The sequence below is a fragment of the Guyanagaster necrorhizus genome (assembly GCF_019112545.1).
Source record: "Guyanagaster necrorhizus MCA 3950 unplaced genomic scaffold BT62scaffold_22, whole genome shotgun sequence".
In the NCBI taxonomy this organism is placed as follows: Eukaryota; Fungi; Basidiomycota; class Agaricomycetes; order Agaricales; family Physalacriaceae; genus Guyanagaster; species Guyanagaster necrorhizus.
The window spans coordinates 18561-38951 of NW_025064901.1; the positions used below are offsets into that span (position 1 = coordinate 18561).

The 20391-nt window shown below is 49.0% G+C and overlaps 9 protein-coding genes across 9 annotated transcripts; 6 read left to right on the forward strand and 3 right to left on the reverse strand.

The window, feature by feature from the left end:
* Positions 1–249: 249 nt before the first annotated feature.
* On the reverse strand, positions 250–1738 carry BT62DRAFT_902787 (TPT-domain-containing protein; the record flags this gene model as incomplete). The annotated part of the gene is made up of 2 exons (XM_043183505.1): positions 250–1317; positions 1364–1738. 2 exons carry the CDS (start codon positions 1736–1738, stop codon positions 250–252), a joined length of 1443 nt encoding a protein of 480 aa, XP_043037037.1.
* A 742-nt stretch (positions 1739–2480) lies between these two features.
* BT62DRAFT_972012 (CRAL/TRIO domain-containing protein) lies at positions 2481–3794 on the forward strand (the record flags this gene model as incomplete). Its single annotated transcript, XM_043189051.1, has 6 exons — positions 2481–2669; positions 2722–2870; positions 2920–3078; positions 3123–3185; positions 3237–3313; positions 3369–3794. 6 exons carry the CDS (start codon positions 2481–2483, stop codon positions 3662–3664), a joined length of 933 nt encoding a protein of 310 aa, XP_043037038.1. The 3' UTR covers positions 3665–3794.
* A 1709-nt stretch (positions 3795–5503) lies between these two features.
* On the forward strand, positions 5504–7578 carry BT62DRAFT_902452 (Dehydroquinate synthase-like protein; the record flags this gene model as incomplete). The annotated part of the gene is made up of 13 exons (XM_043183494.1): positions 5504–5680; positions 5730–5810; positions 5863–5913; positions 5961–6094; positions 6149–6193; positions 6242–6458; positions 6509–6603; positions 6653–6820; positions 6868–6940; positions 6989–7071; positions 7119–7141; positions 7192–7378; positions 7431–7578. 13 exons carry the CDS (start codon positions 5504–5506, stop codon positions 7576–7578), a joined length of 1482 nt encoding a protein of 493 aa, XP_043037039.1.
* Positions 7579–7846: 268 nt separating this feature from the next.
* BT62DRAFT_953136 (uncharacterized protein) lies at positions 7847–8871 on the forward strand. Its single transcript, XM_043188256.1, has 5 exons — positions 7847–8051; positions 8101–8273; positions 8324–8373; positions 8424–8672; positions 8728–8871. The coding sequence occupies exons 1-4, from the start codon at positions 7977–7979 to the stop codon at positions 8660–8662; spliced, it is 537 nt and encodes a 178-aa protein (XP_043037040.1). The 5' UTR covers positions 7847–7976; the 3' UTR covers positions 8663–8672; positions 8728–8871.
* Positions 8872–8878: 7 nt separating this feature from the next.
* BT62DRAFT_902569 (uncharacterized protein) lies at positions 8879–9673 on the reverse strand (the record flags this gene model as incomplete). Its single annotated transcript, XM_043183498.1, has 3 exons — positions 8879–9094; positions 9150–9451; positions 9502–9673. The coding sequence occupies 3 exons, from the start codon at positions 9671–9673 to the stop codon at positions 8879–8881; spliced, it is 690 nt and encodes a 229-aa protein (XP_043037041.1).
* A 290-nt stretch (positions 9674–9963) lies between these two features.
* Positions 9964–11769, forward strand: BT62DRAFT_316311 (uncharacterized protein). The gene is made up of 2 exons (XM_043180483.1): positions 9964–10076; positions 10137–11769. Exon 2 carries the CDS (start codon positions 10254–10256, stop codon positions 11496–11498), a length of 1245 nt encoding a protein of 414 aa, XP_043037042.1. The 5' UTR covers positions 9964–10076; positions 10137–10253; the 3' UTR covers positions 11499–11769.
* Positions 11770–12039: 270 nt separating this feature from the next.
* BT62DRAFT_921750 (uncharacterized protein) lies at positions 12040–13274 on the forward strand (the record flags this gene model as incomplete). Its single annotated transcript, XM_043184347.1, has 3 exons — positions 12040–12285; positions 12338–12501; positions 12560–13274. 3 exons carry the CDS (start codon positions 12040–12042, stop codon positions 13272–13274), a joined length of 1125 nt encoding a protein of 374 aa, XP_043037043.1.
* Positions 13275–14961: 1687 nt separating this feature from the next.
* On the forward strand, positions 14962–18322 carry BT62DRAFT_988148 (kinase-like protein; the record flags this gene model as incomplete). The annotated part of the gene is made up of 7 exons (XM_043190100.1): positions 14962–15594; positions 15641–16898; positions 16950–17274; positions 17330–17564; positions 17621–17856; positions 17908–17958; positions 18010–18322. 7 exons carry the CDS (start codon positions 14962–14964, stop codon positions 18320–18322), a joined length of 3051 nt encoding a protein of 1016 aa, XP_043037044.1.
* Positions 18323–18580: 258 nt separating this feature from the next.
* Positions 18581–20325, reverse strand: BT62DRAFT_972025 (RNA polymerase II-associated protein). The gene is made up of 7 exons (XM_043189052.1): positions 20260–20325; positions 19983–20212; positions 19710–19929; positions 19430–19661; positions 19222–19380; positions 18950–19162; positions 18581–18889 (listed from the first exon to the last, which is right to left on the reverse strand). Exons 1-7 carry the CDS (start codon positions 20277–20279, stop codon positions 18680–18682), a joined length of 1284 nt encoding a protein of 427 aa, XP_043037045.1. The 5' UTR covers positions 20280–20325; the 3' UTR covers positions 18581–18679.
* Between the last annotated feature and the right edge of the window lie 66 nt (positions 20326–20391).

Sequence of the window (20391 nt, forward strand, 5' to 3'; positions counted from 1 at the left end):
CCATATGCATTGCGAGATAGTCAACTGCATGTACAAGGCTGCCTGCATCCTTTACAAGATGGAAAATATGTACAGAAAGATGTGTCTAAGACCCAGCCATGTAAGCAGCTCATGAATCAGAAGTCCGATTATTTAATTTATGCTATCTACTATGCTGCCCAAGGATATATAGAATATGAGCAGTTTGGTGACCAACTGTAAAGACAGGTATATCTTCTGTTCTAATTTAGTAAAAACCAATAAGTATAATCACGCCACGACAGCACCGACGAACCGGGAATCGAAAGAATTTTTGGAGTGACCATGCAAATATTCAAGACGTGTCGAGTGTGCAGGCGGGGAATCGAGGGAAGGGGGTGGAGAAGGATAAGAGTCCGTTGGCGACCCCACTTTCCCTTCTTTGATGGGAGAAAACTTGGAACTAAGGATTGGAGGGGTGATTTTCACCGAGAGGTTCGCGGCAGGATGGGGCGGATGGTGATGGTGTATCGACGCCGTCCTTGACCGGCCACTCCATGCCACAGCTGCTCCTGTGGTTTCACCCTCGTCTGCAGATTGAATTGTCGCCTCCAACGCCGAATCTGTTCCTGATAGCATCCTGGACTCAGCATTGGTGCTCGGAAGCATCAAATCGCGGGCAGCCTCGACTCTCCTCATCTTCTTCTCTCCACGATCGACATCGGCCTTTGCGTTGTTGTACATATACAATCCCGTAAATGTCAAACCAATTCCAAACACCTGAACGGGGTGGACGGATTGATTGAACCAAACAATAGCGACACAGATGACCACAACACGTTTGATAAGGGAAGCAATAGAGTAGGTGACGGGGGATGTCGACGATAAGATGATGAAGGCGATGATGTTCTGGCCGAAATGCACCGTGCCGTTCATGAAGAAGTAGTAACTCACGGAATGGATGGCCGAATGGGCATGACTCGGATGCACAACGTGCTCCGGGCTATGAGACGTCACAAGGAACGCAGGAAGGTCGTAGTACAACCATATGGGAATCATGAGGAAGAAAGCCATACTTGACGAATAGAACAACAAGTTCAACTTATCAAGTTTGGCATGGGACGGTTGCGACGAGTCGGGCGATGGCATGACCTTCTTAAAGACGATGTTGGAACTGACAAAGACTATTGCGGAACCAAATGCACATAGCAGGCCGACATAATTTGATGCGGACATGTCGAAGGAACAGGCCAGCATAACGCCGACGGTGAGAGGGAGGAGGGAGACATATGTCTTGGCTGAATAGCTGACTCCGAAAAGGAGAGCATAAGCGGCGACGGTGAACAGTGGTGATAGTGCCTGTGGAATGTCAGCCAGGGTAGGATTGATACCACGATAAGCTGACCTTAATTGTGTGTACCGTGCTGACGGGAATCGTCGACATCGCCATGCTGGAGAAGATATGTCCCCCGACCTGAAATACACCCATTGGCAGTGTGCTTTGGAGGATAGCTCGCGAGGGTCTCTTTAGTCTGGTAAACCGGATGATGGGTGACATGAAAAGAAGGCAGTAAATGGCGACAAAGCCAAACTGGACGAAGGTTAGGGTGATGGGGTAGCGGAATTGGTTGAGGATAGCTTTTCCGGTATTGGAAGAAAGGGCAGACGAGGTGTACCACAGACTGCACAGAAAAATGAAAAGGAGATTAGAGGGCGACGACGACGGGCTCGTCAGGGCCCGCACTCCTGTTTCTCCCGTTCGTGTCCATTGTTGGGCCATGAACTGCTTGACATGCGATAGAGTCGTTGCTGCACCTTTGCGAACGTCGTCGATCCGAGGCTTGCGGTCGTTGCTCCAATCATTGGCGTACAAAGGTAGGGTGGGCTGGCCCCAGGAGTCGTGTCGTTGCTTGTCGTGGTAACCATTGGCGTGGTCGAGCATGTCGGTCAATGTAAGGAAAGGAGGTTGCTGGTATCAGCGAGCTGGCATAGATGGACTCAAAAGATAGAGGCGACCTGGAGGCAATTCCCAGGAAGTTTTTCGAATTCGTCGGGCGGTGTATGGCGCTCAGGGTCGCATGGGAAGTTTATGTCATCTTGTCCGCCCTCACTAACCACTCCTATAATTCAAATCCTTCGATGCTACCTCTGCATATAATGCTCAACGATACTCTCCCATTTTTATGCAGTGAGTATACTATGCTCCCAGCTATCACAGTTCATCAGTATATCACATGCACGGTTGACACTACATAATTTTTAAGACAGCGAGCGCTGCGCCGTTGAAGACTCAAAATCCTTGTATTTTATTATTGAACCGAAAACATCCGCACAGAATTAATTTTTAGTATTTTTGCATTTGTTTATTTATTTTCGCAATCTCAATCTAATCAGATAAGCAAACATGACCTGCTTTCACATCCACTGTATAGCAACGTGTACTTACAATGTCCGAGACTCAGAAGGCCAACACGACTTCGACTGCACCGGAACCCACGTCTGCACCTTCTGCCTCCTCCCCAATGCGAGACAACATCACTGACGCCGCCCCTCCTGCCTCTGAATCTAAGCCTGAGCCAGCCACCGCACCGGCAGAGGCAGAGGCAACAACGGCACCTTCAGAGTCAACTAATAAGGAGGCAAATGAGCCGCAGAATTCATTGACTGAACGCTTCACGACATCAGAGTGGAATGCTCTTAAGGAGTTCAGGGTGTGTGTCCTTTCGATTCTTCATGTCCTTCTTTGACACTGCTCTTTCCCAGAAAAAATTACCAGAAATTTTCGCTGACGGACTCCCTGACAAGCCCGATGCCAAGTCAGCGGAAATAACACTTTGGGGTGTCAAAATTGACCCCGCCGACCCCGTAGACGCGAAAGTCAGCGTCGTTCTCATGAAATTCCTCCGTGCAAGGTAGATTGCCATTACCCTCTGTCTTTCTTTCACTGTCTTACCTCCGCAGGAATCTCAACGTCAATGAGGCGCGTTCGATGCTGGTTGGCACACTGCGATGGCGCTCCGAGTTTAACGTCGAGGCGGCTATCAAGGAAGAATATCCTGAAGATATTTTCGGCTCCCTCGGGCACGTGTATGGGAAGGACAAGCAAGGCAGGCCGGTCGTGTATGTCTTCTCATCGTCTCCATAATGAGGCTAACGATGGCTAGGTATAATATCTACGGAGCTAAGGATATCAAGACTGCCTTCAGCGACGTTCGACGTTTCCTCAGGTAGGCTTTATTCGTGTGTCTGAAAAATTGTTGCTCAGAGTCAATTATCAGATGGCGTGTTGCCCTCATGGAAAAGAGCTTGGCATTGCTTGACTTTGAGACTATGGATCAAACCGTACAAGTTCATGGTAAGGTTAAAAATCGGTTTCCATCGAGTATATCCTCAATGAGAATCTGTCGTAGACTACGCTGGCGTGAGCCTTTCTAGCCGCGACGCCAACTCCAAGCAGGCCGCATCGGAAGCTTCTGGCATCTTTTCCGATCACTACCCGGAATTGCTGTACAAGAAGTTCTTTGTCAACGTACCGGGTTATCTTACGTGGATCTTCTGGCTTTTTAAACCTCTCATCTCCGCCAACACCTTGGCTAAAATGTCAGTAGTTGGTTCGGGAGCCCCGACTATCGGTAAGGTGCTTCTGCCCATTATTGATGCTAAGGAACTGCCAAAGCAATATGGCGGTGAAGCGGAAGGTTTCTGATTCATTTTTCAATACCCTCGTTCTCTTTGTATACCATAGTACTTTTAGGTTACCTCCTCTGATGTTACTTACGCTGGGACTTGCTTAAACTTTTTGTGTTACGAACAATCTCACCTCTCTTTTGGACACTATTCAAGGTTGGTTGAACGCCATGTGAAATGCGCAGGGCCGAGGACAAGGCGTGGTGTCATGCTACGATGAGACCAGTGTATTCCGTCAGACCAGAGAGAAATGGCTCCGCAGTAAGTCTTGGAGTGTTGCAGAGTCAACTTTACATTCTGACTTGTTGCTTTGGTTGAACAGCATCAGTCAGTGAGAGGTGGGTAATGTCGAGTCACGGAGATCGTCCGGAAACGAAAAGCGAATATCTGTTGCAATACAGACTTTGAAGTTGAACAGGCCCGTCCGGTGACAGCAATACCTTGATCGCGAAATGATACAGATACCGACATTTTTACTTTTTAATTGTTGCTGGTCTGCAGTCGTTGTTTCAGGTGTATGAACTCGTAGATGCGGCATCAAGTCCCTCATCTTTCGACCTTCCCCTGAATCAATGTTCGGCTCAAAGTTCTTTCGTGATTCTGTGGGACCCACTTTAATATCTGGAGGAGAAAAAGCAAGGGTCTTTCTCACGTAGTTATCTTTCGTCTCGTCGGCTATTGACACTGTGCCAAGCGAATTTCACTATTTCTGTTCTCTAAACGGCTTTTGCAAATCTAAAACAACCACATGCACTATGATGTTGACCCTGGCGACATCGCTGGGGGGTACGCCCGAATATTTTTGTGATTGTATCTGAATGTCTTGATCAGTAGCATTTTTCCCAGCTATCCTCATGGCATGGTCCCACGAAGGCATCCGTCTACGTTGTCCTGATGCAAGCCTACACAGTTTTCCTGGCAACATTCATTAGTCTATGGCGCAAGCAGCTCTCGATCGCAGATGCGCATTTCGTGTTTACCATCACCATTTCCCCCGTCTTCCTCTACCTCATTTACAGCATATTCCACTTAGTGATGCGCAAATCGACTACACTGTATCAGCGTCTTGGCAGTTCCAAGAGATGGACCGCGTTCTGGTCGACTCTCATACTCGTCATTTGGATCGTCCTCGAGTGCATCATCTATTTTGCCCCCGATCATGTCTTCGAAGGACAGAGATGCGCAATACCTACCTTTGAGGGATGGTTGTTTTACCGGCTCCTCACTGATGCAGTAGCCTTCGAGATCTCTTCTTTTTTTTCGTTGCTCTTCTCCTCTTCATGTATACCCTTTACACGCTGCGGCATTGCAAGGATATGTACAGAGAATACAAATGACATCAGGGAAATGTTGTAAAATGGAGATTCTTCCGCATTTTGCAGGTTCCATGGGCTTTTATACGGTATACGATCCCTCGTAGTATCTAACTGGTATGTCACAGCGTCTTCCGTCTTTTGTCTGGTGCCCATCATCTTTCAACTTAGCGCTGTGGTTTTTCGTTCACATCGGTGGTACTAGACTTACGGCCGATGAGTCTCGGACAGACGGAGTACCGTTATCAAAACTTAGGCACTTTTTCTCTCGCCTCGGCCTTTGGCGCGTCAATGATGATCCTGAGGGACGGCCGCGGACCACTTGTGATTTTCACACACCTTTCCGATTCTTTTGCGCGTCAATGAGACGTTACAAGGACAGAAACAATGGCTTAACGCGACACAGAGGAGCCAACAGCCGACAAAGATAATCCCGCCAGCCCCTAAACTCGGTCTACAGGTCCCGCCGGCGGCACGATCAGCGGAATTGGACACGTGGGGCTGTACCCCGCATTCCTCGCACGAACGACCTAACCTCTCCCACCATGTCTGTCAGCAGGAACGCCATCCTTCGCCTCATCAATGCTTCCCAGCACTCTGCCTGCCCGTGCCATACATGCAGCGCTGCTACTCGTGCTCACGGACACGCACATGGTCTCAACCAACTCAGACGGTTCGCGTCGCCTGGGGTGCAACCAGTAGAGAAGGAATATGCGTTTGAAGTATGTCTTTCACTTTGTCGCATGGCTCTATGCTCATATACAGGACTAGGTTGCTGCGTCTAACTTGAGATTTGGAGATGGTGTTACTTCCGAGGTCGGGATGGATCTCAAAAACATGAAGGCTCGGAAGGTATTATTTGGACGTGTTGCTGACTTTATTTCGTCTTTTTGACTTGGCACAGGTTGGAGTTCTCACAGATCCAAATATTGCAAAGCTTCGACCAATGAAAAACGTATACTTCTGTTCGCACGAACCGGCAGATGGTTAACGATCACACAGGCCTTGGCTTCCTTGGAGGCGCAGACGGATCTACCATTCGAGGTCTATGATAGAGTCGTCGCGGAACCTACAGAGGAAAGCTGGAGAGACGCCATTGGATGGGCTAGAGAACATGACTTTAGTCACTTCATGGCGTACGCAGTTTCCGCCATTTCAAACTCTCCTAAGACTCATTGTAAATCTCGCAGTGTCGGCGGTGGAAGTGTCATAGATACTGCTAAAGCTGCTAATCTGTACGTTTTTCCTATTATTTTTGAGAGCCAGTACTGAAATCGGTACAGATTCAACACGTATAAGGATGCCGACCTCATGGATTTTGTCAACGCACCAGTTGGAAAAGGACTGCCTATCTACGAAAAACTGTCGCCTCTCATTGCCATCCCTACTACAGCAGGGACTGGTTCCGAGACCACTGGTGCAGCTATCCTGGACATTACGTCTCGTTCATTCAAGACAGGCATTGCTAGCCGAGCCTTAAAGCCTGTCCTTGGAATTGTTGTACGTAATCATTCCATTAATTTCTGCATTGATCCTACTCTATAATATAGGACACCATGAACACAGAATCTTGTCCTCGAGAGGTACAGATTAGCTCGGGCCTAGACACCTTGTTCCATAGTATGGAAAGTTACACGGCTATTCCGTTCGTCGGTCTTTTCAGCTTTGATAAAACGCATACTTATGACATGCAGGTATACGGAGCGCGTGCCCCGTCCATCTAACCCGATATTGCGACCCGCATATCAAGGAAGCAATCCAGTCGCAGACATTTTTTCCATGTGGGCACTGCAAACTACTGTCAAATACTTGCCTCGCATAGCAAAGAATCCGGAAGATGAGGAAGCAAGGCGACAGATGCTGTAAGTGGAGGTTTCCCATCTATCAGCGCACATATTGACGTGTATAGGTTGGCGTCATCATTTGCTGGTATCGGATTTGGAAATGCTGGTGTGCATTTGTGCCACGGGATGAGTTATCCTGTAAGACGCCCGTTCAATCTCATGAGTTCCCTCTAATTGTAGCATTAGATATCTGGTCTTAACAAGAAGGGACCCAAGTACAAACACCCCGGATATCTTGTTGATACTCCTATTATTCCTCACGGAGTCAGGTACGTGTTGTCCTAGAAAACCCTGTCCAAATACTTATACACAATAGTGTTGCTATCACTGGTCCCGCAGGTAATGCTTTTCCATAGTATTCGTAGATCCTCGTCGACACTTCTTTCTAGTTTTCCAATTCACCGCTCCTTCGTCTCCTGACCGTCATCGTCAAGCATTAGCGGTATTCACAAATACGACCATCTCTGATCCTTCTATCATGTCTATCCCTGACTCCGATATCGGCTCCCACCTATATGAAGCCATCGCGCGTTTCTTGGATAGAGTGGGAGTTCCTCGAGGACTGAAAGCTCTCGGGTATGTATCTCACACAGCGTACATCCTGTTAGATACTAACACACATTCACAGATATACTACCAGTGACATTGACAAGCTTGTTGATGGCGCAATTCCCCAGAGGCGAGTTTTGGATTTGGCACCTGGAATCGGAAACGTCGCTGGAGAGGATGGGCGAGAGTATCTCACAAGGATTATTGAGCGATCTATGGAGTACTGAGTGATACAAGACGATACGGGACACTTATTGCTTGGATACTTATGCAATCAGAAACGACAACTGAAACCGTCTGTTGGAGAAGGGAGTAGACACCAAGCAACAGGAAACCCTTGAAGGCAAACGCACAAGGGTACAGTCTTTTGTACTACTTTTGAAAGAATGTACTAGAAAGTTCAAGCAAAGAAGAAAAAAATCAACTGAGTAAGGCACAGCACAATGCTTACCAATCCCGATGGTGAGTCTGGCAAGTGTGGGCGCTTGCAACGATCCACACCAAAAATAGCACACCGTTTCCTTGAGTCGACTGGTGTCATTGTTTCGTGCTCACGTGGGCGTGCGCTACACTGGGCAGACTCAAATTACATAAATTGCATTCTGGGTTTTTACTCTTCACCACCATGATAAATTTAATGGATCGGCGTATCCCTCTCAGCGCCAGGCCGCTTGATCTTGTTTACTTTACTTTCTTTCTGGCAAGTATTGAAACGCCATCACCCGTTTCCTATGCTCAATTATGTTTAGTGCCACATTCCAGCGTCTCTCCTGATGGATTTCCAAGGACTGCTGTATCCCAACACATATCTTCCCTGGATACCGGAATGGTATACTAAATTCTCCGGAGATCCTCTGATAGGCGGCCTGATTAGAAGCGAAGAGGGGCTGGTCTGGTTCAAAGGTTTCTTGGTACTCGAACTGTGCGTTACTTTTTTTGTTGTTGAATACGAGTTCCTCAACTTTCCTCCAGGTTGTTCCAGTTTCCAGTATTCCTACTGGGCATGAGAGGGCTGTGGAAAGGTGTGTACCTCCCTTCCAATGTCCCTCACGTGGATTATGACAACCTGCAGGATCTCGTTCGATATACGTTCTCATCTTGTTTTATGGGGCTTCGACTGCCACGACGACCCTCCCTTGTATCCTCCATGTTATTGGCTCCGATGCGATCACTGCGAGTCAAATGTGGATACTGCTTTCGAGTTACATCCCCTTCCTTTTGCTTCCACTGGGGATGGGTGTAGATATGGCATTCCGGATATACAACATAATAGAAGGTTCGGCGGATGAGGCACTGAAGAAGAGGGAATAGCCTTTTAGCTGTGAGTTTCTATTATGGCAGCGTTCCATTCGATGGACTGATCACAGACTTGAAAGTTACGAGCCGGCAGATGTCCGTATGATCATCCGAACTCCTGGGATATCGTCCTAGACAGTGTACATCAAATAGAGCCCAAGTCAGCGGTACAATAATATTTCAGTGATAATACACTGATATAAGCAATAAACCAACGTTGAAATACGTGTTTCATGCATTAACGCATGGCTTATCTATCGTAGGATCCTTCTCCGTCTTCATTTCCTTGATGTGCCTCTTCATGCCCTGCCTTCGTTCGTCACCTTCTTCTACAGCCTCTGTCCGTACTTTGGAATAGTCAGACGCGGCCTCGAGATGCTTTTGGCGCGTTTTCTGTATTGAAAAAGGAAGCATCAAGAGACTAGGAGCGATGCCTAGCACCAGGGACTTGTGAAGAAGGTGTAAGCAGAACGATAACGACATAACGCCTGAAGTGATTTACCACGACTCCGATAGTCAAGATCATATTATCCTTCCACCGGTCGTCGACATTCGACTCCCACTTGTATCTAGGTGGGTTAGCATAATTGTATCTTGCCGATTGCTGTCGATCCCATCTTCTCTTCCTTCGCTGCAACTCGTCTGCATACTCTCCCCAGTCCCTTCGGGTACCCGTCTGGAGGTTCTTGCCTCGAAGCGTATCATATGCATGTGCTATCGCCTGGAAACGAGCCTGACGGTCTGACGAGGGAAGATCGCGACAGGAGAGCGAATCTGGGTGGTGTTGCCGAACAAGTTCGTAGTCTGCAGTGGATGCAATCAAACGAAGGCTGGGTGTATAGAGCAAGGCTTACACCTAGCCTTGATATCCTGTTGCGACGCGTTGTACGGTAAGTGAAATATCTGGTGAGGCGTCGGGTCGGGATGGGGAGGGAAGGGGAAGGGACTTGAGCTGGTTGATGCGCATCTTGCTTGAATAACAATGTGCAGCTGCTGTGGGAGCAGAGCAAGGCGCTGGTAGTGCATCGCGTGAGCGTCCTATCCAAGGTCAAAGCCGGAAGTCTGACTACGGAGTCCGGGCCGTAGCACGTGAGAGCACAGGGGCGTCCAATTTCCGAGGGTACGAACCAAGGACCGAGAATTCTGACGTTATTCATTCATGTGTTCGTTGCTTCACAGGCAGTTGCACATACTTCTGATGGCCCAGATGGTTGGCCCAGACGATAGGACGGAACATTTGGGGACGAGTAGGCTGAATCAATTGATATCGAGAGGTCCAGCCAACGCCCATCGTCATCGCTAACTATATTTCTTCGCTTTTACTTACTTCACACATTGATACAATGCTTATAACTACCTAGATCGTTGTTTACTAACAATTGAGGATTTGGGCAGAGTAAATGTCTTCAGTCGGCTGGCGAATGCTATGGTACGTGTACATTGTATACTAGAAATAATCTCAAAGGTAAAAAATTCAACTGCCATTCAGACCGAGCTGTGATGATGGCATTACGTCATTAAATCTGGCACATGATATGAACTTGCATCCTAGCAATGTGCCGTCCGCATTCCTTCTTCCACAACTATCACCACGACAGCGAAATTTATGTCCACGACGACCAGACGCCTTTCTACACGGCGTGGCTCCATCTCCGCCAACGATCCGTACGGAATACATGAAAACCATGCCGACCCAGAGTCGACGAGCAGGCTATCCATCCTGCGGGTCACTTCAACGGCTATGCAGCTCAAGCCTCCCCCAGCTCCCCGCCTCAGTTTTGCATCGTCATCGTTTAACCAACCATCGAGCCCTCGTCGCGCTTCGCAGTCTATCAGCCACGCCCTGACCCCAGACGAACTCGTCCAGCTCGCACGTTCACCAACAGAGAGCTCCCCAGCACTGCAACCCACCTTTACGCCGTTACCTGATGATATCCTTCTTCCATTCATTGATCGCCCAGCTGAGGTTTCCGCACTTATTTCCAGCCCACCTTCCTCTCGACTGTTCGCCCTGTTACAGCTGACCTTCACTGGTACCAAGACACATTCTGCTGTAGACCCGGCAAAGTGGTCGTACGCGCAACTCCATGATTGGCTCGTCAAGACCACCCGAGAAGAGGCATCTGACACCCTGTGGGTTGCCTATGCCCGGGCGTGTATTCTGGCTCACTCAGAACTTATATGGGAACGTGTAAAGGGTGCTCTAGGCATCCCGCCAGAGCTCGATATCTCAGACGATGGGCTCGACACATCTGACATGGAAGACGGAGGTAGAAAAGCAAAAGGACGTTGGGAGGATTGGGATGCGATCATGGAATCGTCGGTGGGGATTACTCAGCAGCCATCTGTTGAAAGGCCGACGCTGTCGCCATCGTCTTCATCATTGCACATCGAACCCATCCTGTCATCGCCTGCAGCAAGCCCTTTCTATTCTTCGCCTTCCAATAACACTATTGGCCTCGGCGGAATTAAGGAGGAGGAGGAGAGCGTTACAAGCACCACCCCATCAGAAGATGAAGAAGCCATCCTCCCCGCACAAATACATGGCCTTCGTATCAGTACGACACCGTCCCAATCTACGTCTACGTCACGGGCCATTATATCCCCGGCACCCTCGCCTACTGTGTCTCGTCGTTCAAGCACCGGGACGCGACGACCTAGTTTCGGCACCTCCACCAGTCCCCACAGCCGGAGTCCGGTCCTCACAGGCAGACGCTCCAGGCCATCATCTATATCCTCATTCTCCACCCTAAGTCTTGGACAGTATCCATCTAATGTGGAAGAACGTACATCGCCGCTCTTCCCCAGCAGCTTTGCTGCACTCAAGTCAAAGGGTAAAGCCTTGATATAGGCCATGATAGTGAGCCGCTCGTCGAGAAAAGCGTTCAATGGATAAGACGCACAAAAATATTATCTTTCTTCTGGTTTTGGAATACATGGATCACAACTATTGTATGGGTATAGTCACTGGAAAATGTAACAATCGACACGCGAGCTGCTTCTCGGAGTAACCTTGACTCCCATTAGACTGCGTGCGAACGAACGCCTGTATTGATTTCAGTCTTCTTTGTCCTTCTGATACTGACTCTTTTCGTGCACCGCACTCCAACTGCTACTCTAGGTTGCATAACTAATGAGGTGACTGTAACCACGTTACCGATTGGTTATCATATCTATTGGTATCATCTATATATACGGACTAGGCACATAACAAAAGGGTCGCGACCTCCGCAGGCTGTGGGAAGCTTTCATGGCGAACCTTTTGTCCGGCTTGAAAAGTCTCCAACACGGACGCTTGTAGTCCATTCGGTTTTGTTGTCGCCTCTGGGTGCCCTACCTTCCATGCTCACGGTACTTAAAGACGTGGACAAAGCTGATACTTCACTCACGTCATGACCACCTCCGATGGATGGACAACTTTATCTTTACATGATGTTGACCACCAAACTGATGCTCTCCTTGGACCCATGACACAAGATATTTATGCCTTGGAAACCTCCCGAAACGAACTCAGTGTGCCTCGCCCGGTCGTCAGTGCGCTCAATCTAGCCAGAGCTATAATGGGACAGTGTATGGTGAAACGGCAGGCACGCGGGAAGGGTCTCGTTAGGGCCCTAGTGAAGCCTGATGTTCGTGATGTGAGCCTCTAAATATGTTGTTTTCCAGTGTTTCATTTTACTTTATTTGTAGAACGCCCTGTTCTGTGCAGATGCAATCACCAGAGTCCAGAAATTTGACAGCCTTATGGATACGATACACTTGCCACTGTTCGAACGGGCTTTGTCCGTGATAGCATGTATTCATGCTGAGGTAGACTCATTAGTCCAGCTGTCCTTACCTGTCCAGTCAATGCTGTGAGTACCTAGTTGTTTTGGATATTCTGCTGGCTTTTGACCTCTTCAACAATAACAGAATAAAGAAAGAGACGAGAGATCTTGATTCTCGCTTCACAAAGAATCCAGAAGTGCCGAACGCTCTTGTATTCACCTATTCTGGCGGAGTCGGTATGACTATCCTTCTACCCCTCAAGTCAGGGCCCCTTTGTTACCTTTTTCATGCGGCCCACAATGGGGAATACACCTGTGCGATCTCGAACAACGCTCTTGTACAACTGGTGTGGTTCGAGCAGTTCCGCAGAGGATCCAGACGCGATGCAGGCACCCCGTTTCTTGCGTACATACTGCAGCACAAGGTATGCTCTCGAGGGGATTTCCGCACAAAAGACGCCGACGCGGAAACCCAGAGACTCCTGGATATCAGTTTAGACATCTTGGACTCAGAGAAGGAGTTGGAGAAGTGGCGGCCTGTGCACGAAGGATATTGTCGGTTGGATCAGCCGGAATGTCAGCAGTGTCGGCGGATTTTTTTGCGGTTGCCGCCTCTACCAAATCGAAATCGACCTCTTCCGGAGGTTCCAAGTAGTGCTTCGTGTTCCAGTGGTACTGGAGAGACGTGCGTGAGAACTCCCGCGCCTAAGCGAGAAAATTCGGTGTCTGTTGATCGAGTTAGCCAGGAGAAGATGGCGTGGGTGAAATCGTGGAGAAAGAAGACTTTTCAGATTTTGAAGTCTGCTGCAGAGAGAGAAGGCTATTGGCACGAACTTGATCCGGGGAGCGATTCGGATTGAAGGACCAGATTGTTATCGGAACGAGAGATTTAGTACCTACGTATTGTAACGAATATGTAAAACGTCGCTCGTAATGCTCCATCGACTGCTCTCTGATTTCATATCAAGCAGACCGGAATGCCGTACTTCGTTTAGGACCGGGACGGGACAATAATAATGGTCAGTACACAGTTTCAGGTCGGCTGAATAATGCGAGGTCCAGCCCGTTAATGACGCATGTTCCGAGAGACAAGCTTTTTGAAGGTGCGAGAAGAAGTGGAAACTTGTGCGATTTCCTTCAAAGTGACACGATTCAGATATAGTATTCTTTCTGTATGGAGGAGTTCCAGTATGATTATCCAAAACGCTGCACCAAACTGCTGCAGGGCGAGTCAACTGTGGAATCAAGGAAATAAGGAGAAGGCTAGCCCTTCAAGCTTCAAATACGGCACCAAGCAAACACCAAGTGAAATCGCGATGGCGTCATGGCATAGAACTTTGTAATGGCATGACAAGACCCACGAAATTCATTAAGGACATCCTCCGAACCGACAAGTAATAATGATATTCCGATCCGAGAGGCACCATGTTCATCCACCAGCATCCACCTCGTATGTACCAGGACCGAAGGAGTAAGCGATATGCAATAATTCGCCCCGATCCGAGAACAATTTACCTCGATCGATTGAAGACGCCACTTGCGCGTCTGTCTTAACGAATTCCCGTCCTATGGACGCGTCAGGGTTATTGCATCCATAGTTAGGACCGAGGCTCTAGATGCCGAAACTAGTCAACTTCCGTGCTGTCAATTCTTTGCAGTCATGAACCGGGGTGACAAGGAAAACATTTTGATCAACCGTAACGTCGGCCTGAAGCTGCACACTCGAAATGGGTGAAACTGAAACACGAAATGAGAGCCGAGTGGACAGCCTGGGCCGTACGTTGGCTGACAATTTACAATCACTTTTGCACTGATGTAGAGTTCTGTGCTACACATTAAGTGGGACATGAGTCAAGAGTAATACCGACTACAAACTTACTAATAATATTGCTTCTAGTTCGCAGTGACCGGTTTATCTCTTGCGTGAGGGCGCTCGGGGAAGGACACAGAAAGGAATACTCGTCTGGTCGACTGTGCACGAGAACTTGCTTGGGTTCCGATCAACAACGGGTCCGGACTCCGCATCGGTCCGAGGCAGTGCCGCAAGCGCCAAACAAAGGCACGTGATTTAAAGCACGGCAACGTGATCTTGTTGACCGGGTGACGAGTCACGTAAAGCGTTGTCACACCCTTCTTTCCTGTCTACTTCCACCTTTTTATATCTTCCATTGGTATCCCCTCGTTACACCCCGACACGACCGACTACGATTTCCAACGATATTTACTCCTTCCCAGCTCCCAACTCCACGCCAGCAGTACGGGTTACACGTCGTTGAAGGCTCCAACAACTTTCTTTACATCATGCTCGCTTCTACCCCCATCAGTGACTATGCCTCCCACCGCAAGACGCGCGACGGCAGCATGTCTCCTTCCCTGCGCCCTCAATCTGCTACCATGAAGCAGCCTACATTCTTCAACCAGCCTTTACTCACACCGTCGCCCCATCGCAGCGCCGGCAAACCTCTCTTTCTACCACATGCTGAGCTCGGCGGCCAGAACAGCGCAGATCACATTTTCCTCCATTCTCCTTTTCAGACACCTGCCAAGATGCGGAAGCCTCGTCAGGAATGGGATGAGGATGAGACCGTCGTCTTCAAGACCGTGGGGCCATTGTTCACACCGTCAAGGCAGCCGCCAACTCGGTCGGTTCTCCCTGTGAAACAACTCTATTCTACAATTCCTCATCTACCCAGTCGCGTAGGCGCTGGGATAAAACGCAAAACCACACCCAAAGCTACTCCATTACGACCTAATACCCTCACTCCACTCGTCGTCACCTCGTCCAAGGCCTTTGGCCCTGGTGGCATGTCATTTGATCGCCTAGGACCTTTACCACCTCCCACATTTGGTCCTCGCACACCGCGAACGGGCACAGAGGCCGATGCATCGTTGCGCAACCAAACTACTACATTCACACAATTGAAGATTTCAGATCTGAATCGATCTGACGACGACGACGATTCTGGCTGTGACATTTCGGAGCCGCCAACAGCGCCGCTTTTCAGTGGAGACCATCCACCCAGTCAGGCTAGAAGGAACGATCGGCGCCTTATGAATGCCAAGCAAGAGGAAGTAGTGGAGGCAGTCTCCCCTGGAGGCCATATTTCCAAAAGACGCGCAAGATCACGCCCGGTTTCCGACGAGCTTCTTGAAAGCGTGTTTAACTCACCTTCGCCAGTGGTGCGTTTTGCTTTCTGTCCTTGTGCACGTCTAAATAGTTGTACAGGAACGTCCTTCATCTGGAAGTCGTAATGTTGTGGCTTTTCCTCCTGCTGCTCATCATACACGGAAGTCGCCAAATTCGTCTACCTCCGGTGCATTTGCTCCCTTACCTCGACGTCGCGTCCCGGCCAACGCGCTTATAAGGCCCAAGAGCCCGTCATCTTCCAATGCTCGAGGCCCGTTGGCGCGTGTAGATTCAGCCACTCTATTTTTTGGCCCTTCTGTCCCTCAATCTCGTTCGAGAACAAATACATTGTCCATGGCTTCATCCGGAGATAAATTCATCGCCCCTCGTCCTCCCACGAGCAATAGACACAGTTACGCTGGATCTGACCGCAAGGCGTGGAATTTCCTTCAAGCGCGACCCACTTTACCATCACCTCAGTCCTCCCCTACCTCTCCTGCCTCTCGTAATACCCAGGAGACTCTCTACAACAGCACAGATGATGAGGATGATATCCTTTGTGAAGGTCCCCGAGATTCCTCTTTCATCCTCAGCATCGACACTCCTTCCCCGAGGCACACTGACGTGGTCATTCCCTCCAAGTTTAAGCCAAGTAGAGATTCTGGCGTTGTCGTCAGCGATGACGAACTTTCAATGAACAGTAGCGCCAGCGGCGACCATGTACCACAGGCATCTACCAGTGTCAGTTCTATCTTTTCTGATGAAGAACATGGTCTCCTCACTCCTGGCGTCTGTCCTGTTCCTTCCTCCGGCTGGCCAGGAGTCTACGAAGTCGATGATCACCATGATGATGATAACCAGCAGGGGAGCGATGTTGATGCATTTATCAAGCGTACACTGGCTGCCCCTACGAAGGCGCCTTCCGAAGTCAAGAAGGTACCCAATACACCCGTCAAAAAAGTCAAGACTAGTTACCTGTCTGGCGACAGACCATGGCAGAGTGCGGTAGCGCACAGGGTTGGTCTTGGTATTGATTGGGAAATGAAGCAAGCCAAAGTACCGCGAAAGAGCCTACCGCTTGGATTTTCTGCAGCAGGGCGAAAACACGGGAAGTCCTTTCTGGACCCAAGCACCGACTCTGAAGATGACGCTGAGGACAGCCCAAGCACCCGGAAAGAGAAAGAAAGATATAGTGGTAGTTTGGGTATTGGACGACCGTCTCTACCCACACCTAAAGAGGACTTCCCAGCTGTTCATAAGTCCCGATGGCTGTCACGAAGGACTAGTAGTGGTACGTTTTCCAGCGGAAGTGACTCCATGTCAATGAATGGTACTCCCACAAGAAATCTAGCCCAAGGTGTGTGGATCTTTTTGATTATATCGTTCTCCTAATGCTGAGTTTTCCTAGAACACCCCCGCAGAAAAGCCGCAAAACACACTCCCCGTTCTGAGTCCAGCTCATCGTTGAACTCCGTCCTCTCTTCACCGACTACCGCTCGTGTCCAGCCGTCACCTGGGCAAAAAAGACCTCCCGTTCTGAGAAAAAGCTATCCGAAACGCCCATCACTATCCTCATCGCAGGATTCCGGTCGTTTTGACCGTGACTTTGTTGAACTGGAAGAAATTGGTAGTGGAGAATTCGGCGGAGTTATCAAGGTGCATTCGAAAGCAGATGACGATTGCGAAACATACGCCATAAAGAAATCCAAGACGTTTGAGGGCATAAAACATCGGTGAGTGGGAATTGCAGGTTCACGGCCCACCAAGGAGATCTAACCACCGCTATAGACGCCGATTGAGAGAAGAGGTCGATATTCTACGCCATCTCCGTTTGGCCAATGGCGGACAGCGACATCCAAATGTATTGGCCTTTGTGGATAGCTGGGAAGAAGATGAAGCACTCTTCATCCAAACGGAATTATGCGACTTGGGCAATTTGGCCCATTTCTTGTGGGAGTATGGACGCCAGTACCCTCGACTTGAAGAGGCCAGGGTTTGGAAGATTATTGCTGACCTGAGTAACGCAAGTCCTTATTTTGAAATTTGTAGCGGTCTTGTTCTGATGATATGTTTCTCTAGGGTCTTATGTTTATTCATACTGCTGGCGTCATTCACTTGGACCTGAAGCCAGCAAATATTTTTGTCACGTCTGAGGGACGTTTCAAGATTGGAGACTTTGGTATGGCATCTTTGTGGCCACGGCCTCCGCAGGAGACCTACTTCGGGCCTACTGCCTTCGAGCGAGAGGGTGATAAGCTTTACCTGGCGCCGGAAGTATTGCAAGGGAGGTACGGCAAAGCAGCAGATATATTTAGGTATGTCGCGGGACGATGACAGAGCGTTCCCTTTACTGACGTCACTCGTAGTTTGGGCATGACGATGCTGGAGACAGCGGCAAATATTGTGGTTCCTGACCAGTACGTAAATTTGCTTGGTAGAAAGTCTCATTTTACTCACATACCTCACAGAGGCGAACCCTGGCATCGGTTGAGGCGAGAAGATTTCTCGCAAGTTGACTTGGACGATAGCCCCGAGCTCTTGGAGCTCATCCAGCAGATGATGCGGACCGATCCAGCGCTGCGAATAGGAATACAGGCTATCTATTCTCATCCCGTGGTATCTCGAGCACGTATGAACATGGAAATGTTGTATAATGTCGCGGCCAGGGACGGTACATCCTTGTTTGCGGCATCCCCTTTGGCCAGTGTCTCGTCAGATTTCTTGGAAGAGATACTAGGGCACTCAGTCGGTTGGGAAGGGGCAATGGACCTCAGTCCATAAACATTGTATTTTCGACCTTTTTCTGGGATATATTTGTACGACTGGTGGACTGGCTTGGGTACATCTTTTTATTTTCTTTCTACTCTATCATCGCTGCATTTTCTAGAATATATATCCACGCATCCTCGGCATCCGCATCCAATCCCCTACTAGTCGCTTTATACCACGTCGCATTGCTATTTAGTTTTCATTTTGATTTGTTTACTACCCTAGTTATGTTAGCACCCTTATGGTTACTTATTTTCATGCACATCATATAGTATGGTTTAAATAACCGCTTCGACCTGGTTACCTGTACAGCTCAATTGCAAATAACGAGCATAGGTACATATAGAAGTACGATGTAAAAACTTGCAATCATGTTTCCGTTGGGAACGGAAAGTCAGGCGGTGCAACCATCTCATGATCAATCTCTCCTTCTCCATCGGCATCTGCATCGGCTCTCATTAAGAACATTGGATCGACCACTTCCGCTAAAGCTTCCTGGCGTTCGTCCTCCTCCTCTTTGCTCATATCGGTGTGAGACATCCGTATCAGGTCCCATTTGTCCTCGTACTGTTCAAACGCCTGAGGGGAAACGAGAAGATCAGTGATATCCAGCAAACGGTACTTAATTTGTAGACCAACATTCTGGCGCTTCTTTTTCAAAGTCATCTTACGTTCAATGTTCTTGTAATAAGCACCCCTGACTTTAGCGTTACGCCGAGGTTGTGTGTCTGCGCCATCAATTGAAGGCTTCAAATCTTCGCCTCCATCCTCAAGAACTAGTAGGAATTCATTGGGGACCTCTTGTTCGACTTTAACGGTCTCGTAGTCTCGCACGAAGCGGAAGACAGTTTCCTGCGCGTTTCAAGCCCGTCAGATGGAGATAGAGAGTAATGCGATACAAAAATACCCACGGGTTGATTGGGGGCCACCTCATAGGGTTGCAGCTTTGATCGGCTCTCTTTGAATTCAAGTGCCGATTCGTCATCATCGGTGAGGTAGTAGGCCAGAAAGGTGTCATGTTCGGTCTTCATAGGTCGCAGAATAGCACAGTCCAATCGTGGATCTTCGACCTAAGTCTGAGATGAGAAAAAGGGTTGACGAAATAGGTGAGGTACATACGTCAATAGGCCGCTCGCCTGGCCTTTCGGAGAAGCGGAATAGGTCGTACTGGTTCGACCAGATTTCAACGTCTGGAAGGACTTCGTAAGACTCGACCGCAGTGACGTCTGGTTTGGTCGGGTGACGAAGGGTCTCTAGTGAGAATCGTTCGTTGCAGAAGGTAAATGAAGCATCGATATCGCGTAATTGAGCGCTGTGTGATACATCGATTGGCTGTGCATTTGCATTTTTCCTGCAGCAGAGCGTTAGAATGCTACGGACAAGGATGGAGACGACGCACGACTCGGTAGATCCTCCTCGAGACGTGTTGTCTGCCCGACTTGTGTACTCCGTCTTCCGTAACCAGGGAACGTGAACCAACGATGCTGAAGGGAGCCCATGGCCGTTTGGGGTAGCGTGACCGTTCGTGTAAGGTCCGGACGATGGTCCGGCTACTTCGCTGGCTAGGAATTCGTCCTTGGGATCAAGTTTTGGTAAGTTTTCTGGATCCGGATTCAATGCTGTATGCCTAAGTTAGCAGTCGACTGACTGGCGAGGGTTTCAGTTCACGCACCAGAATCATCGCCGTTCTCTTCCCATAAGGACTCCCATTTGCTCAAGTCCAAAGGCATGCCACACTCTGCGTCGACTATCATGGGTAATGGGGTGTTGTTGGCAAGGGTATTGAGCAAGTCTGGCCGAGCATATCGCGAAGGATTAGTTGGGATGTCGAGCAGTTTTGGAGGACATGGTGGTGCAGGAAGTGGATTTGAGTACCGAACCCGAACGAGGAGATCCAACTTGCTGAGATATTGTTATTGAAATGTGGTGAAAGAAGAGAAGAAAAGCACCTTTTCTTGACGCTGGCCATATAAAATTGGGACAGAGGACTTGAACGCGGTCGATCAGTTCAAAACAGACGCCGTTGGGAAATACACAACAACACAGATTTGTGCCGCGGCAGTCGGGCCCGGCAGCGTAGA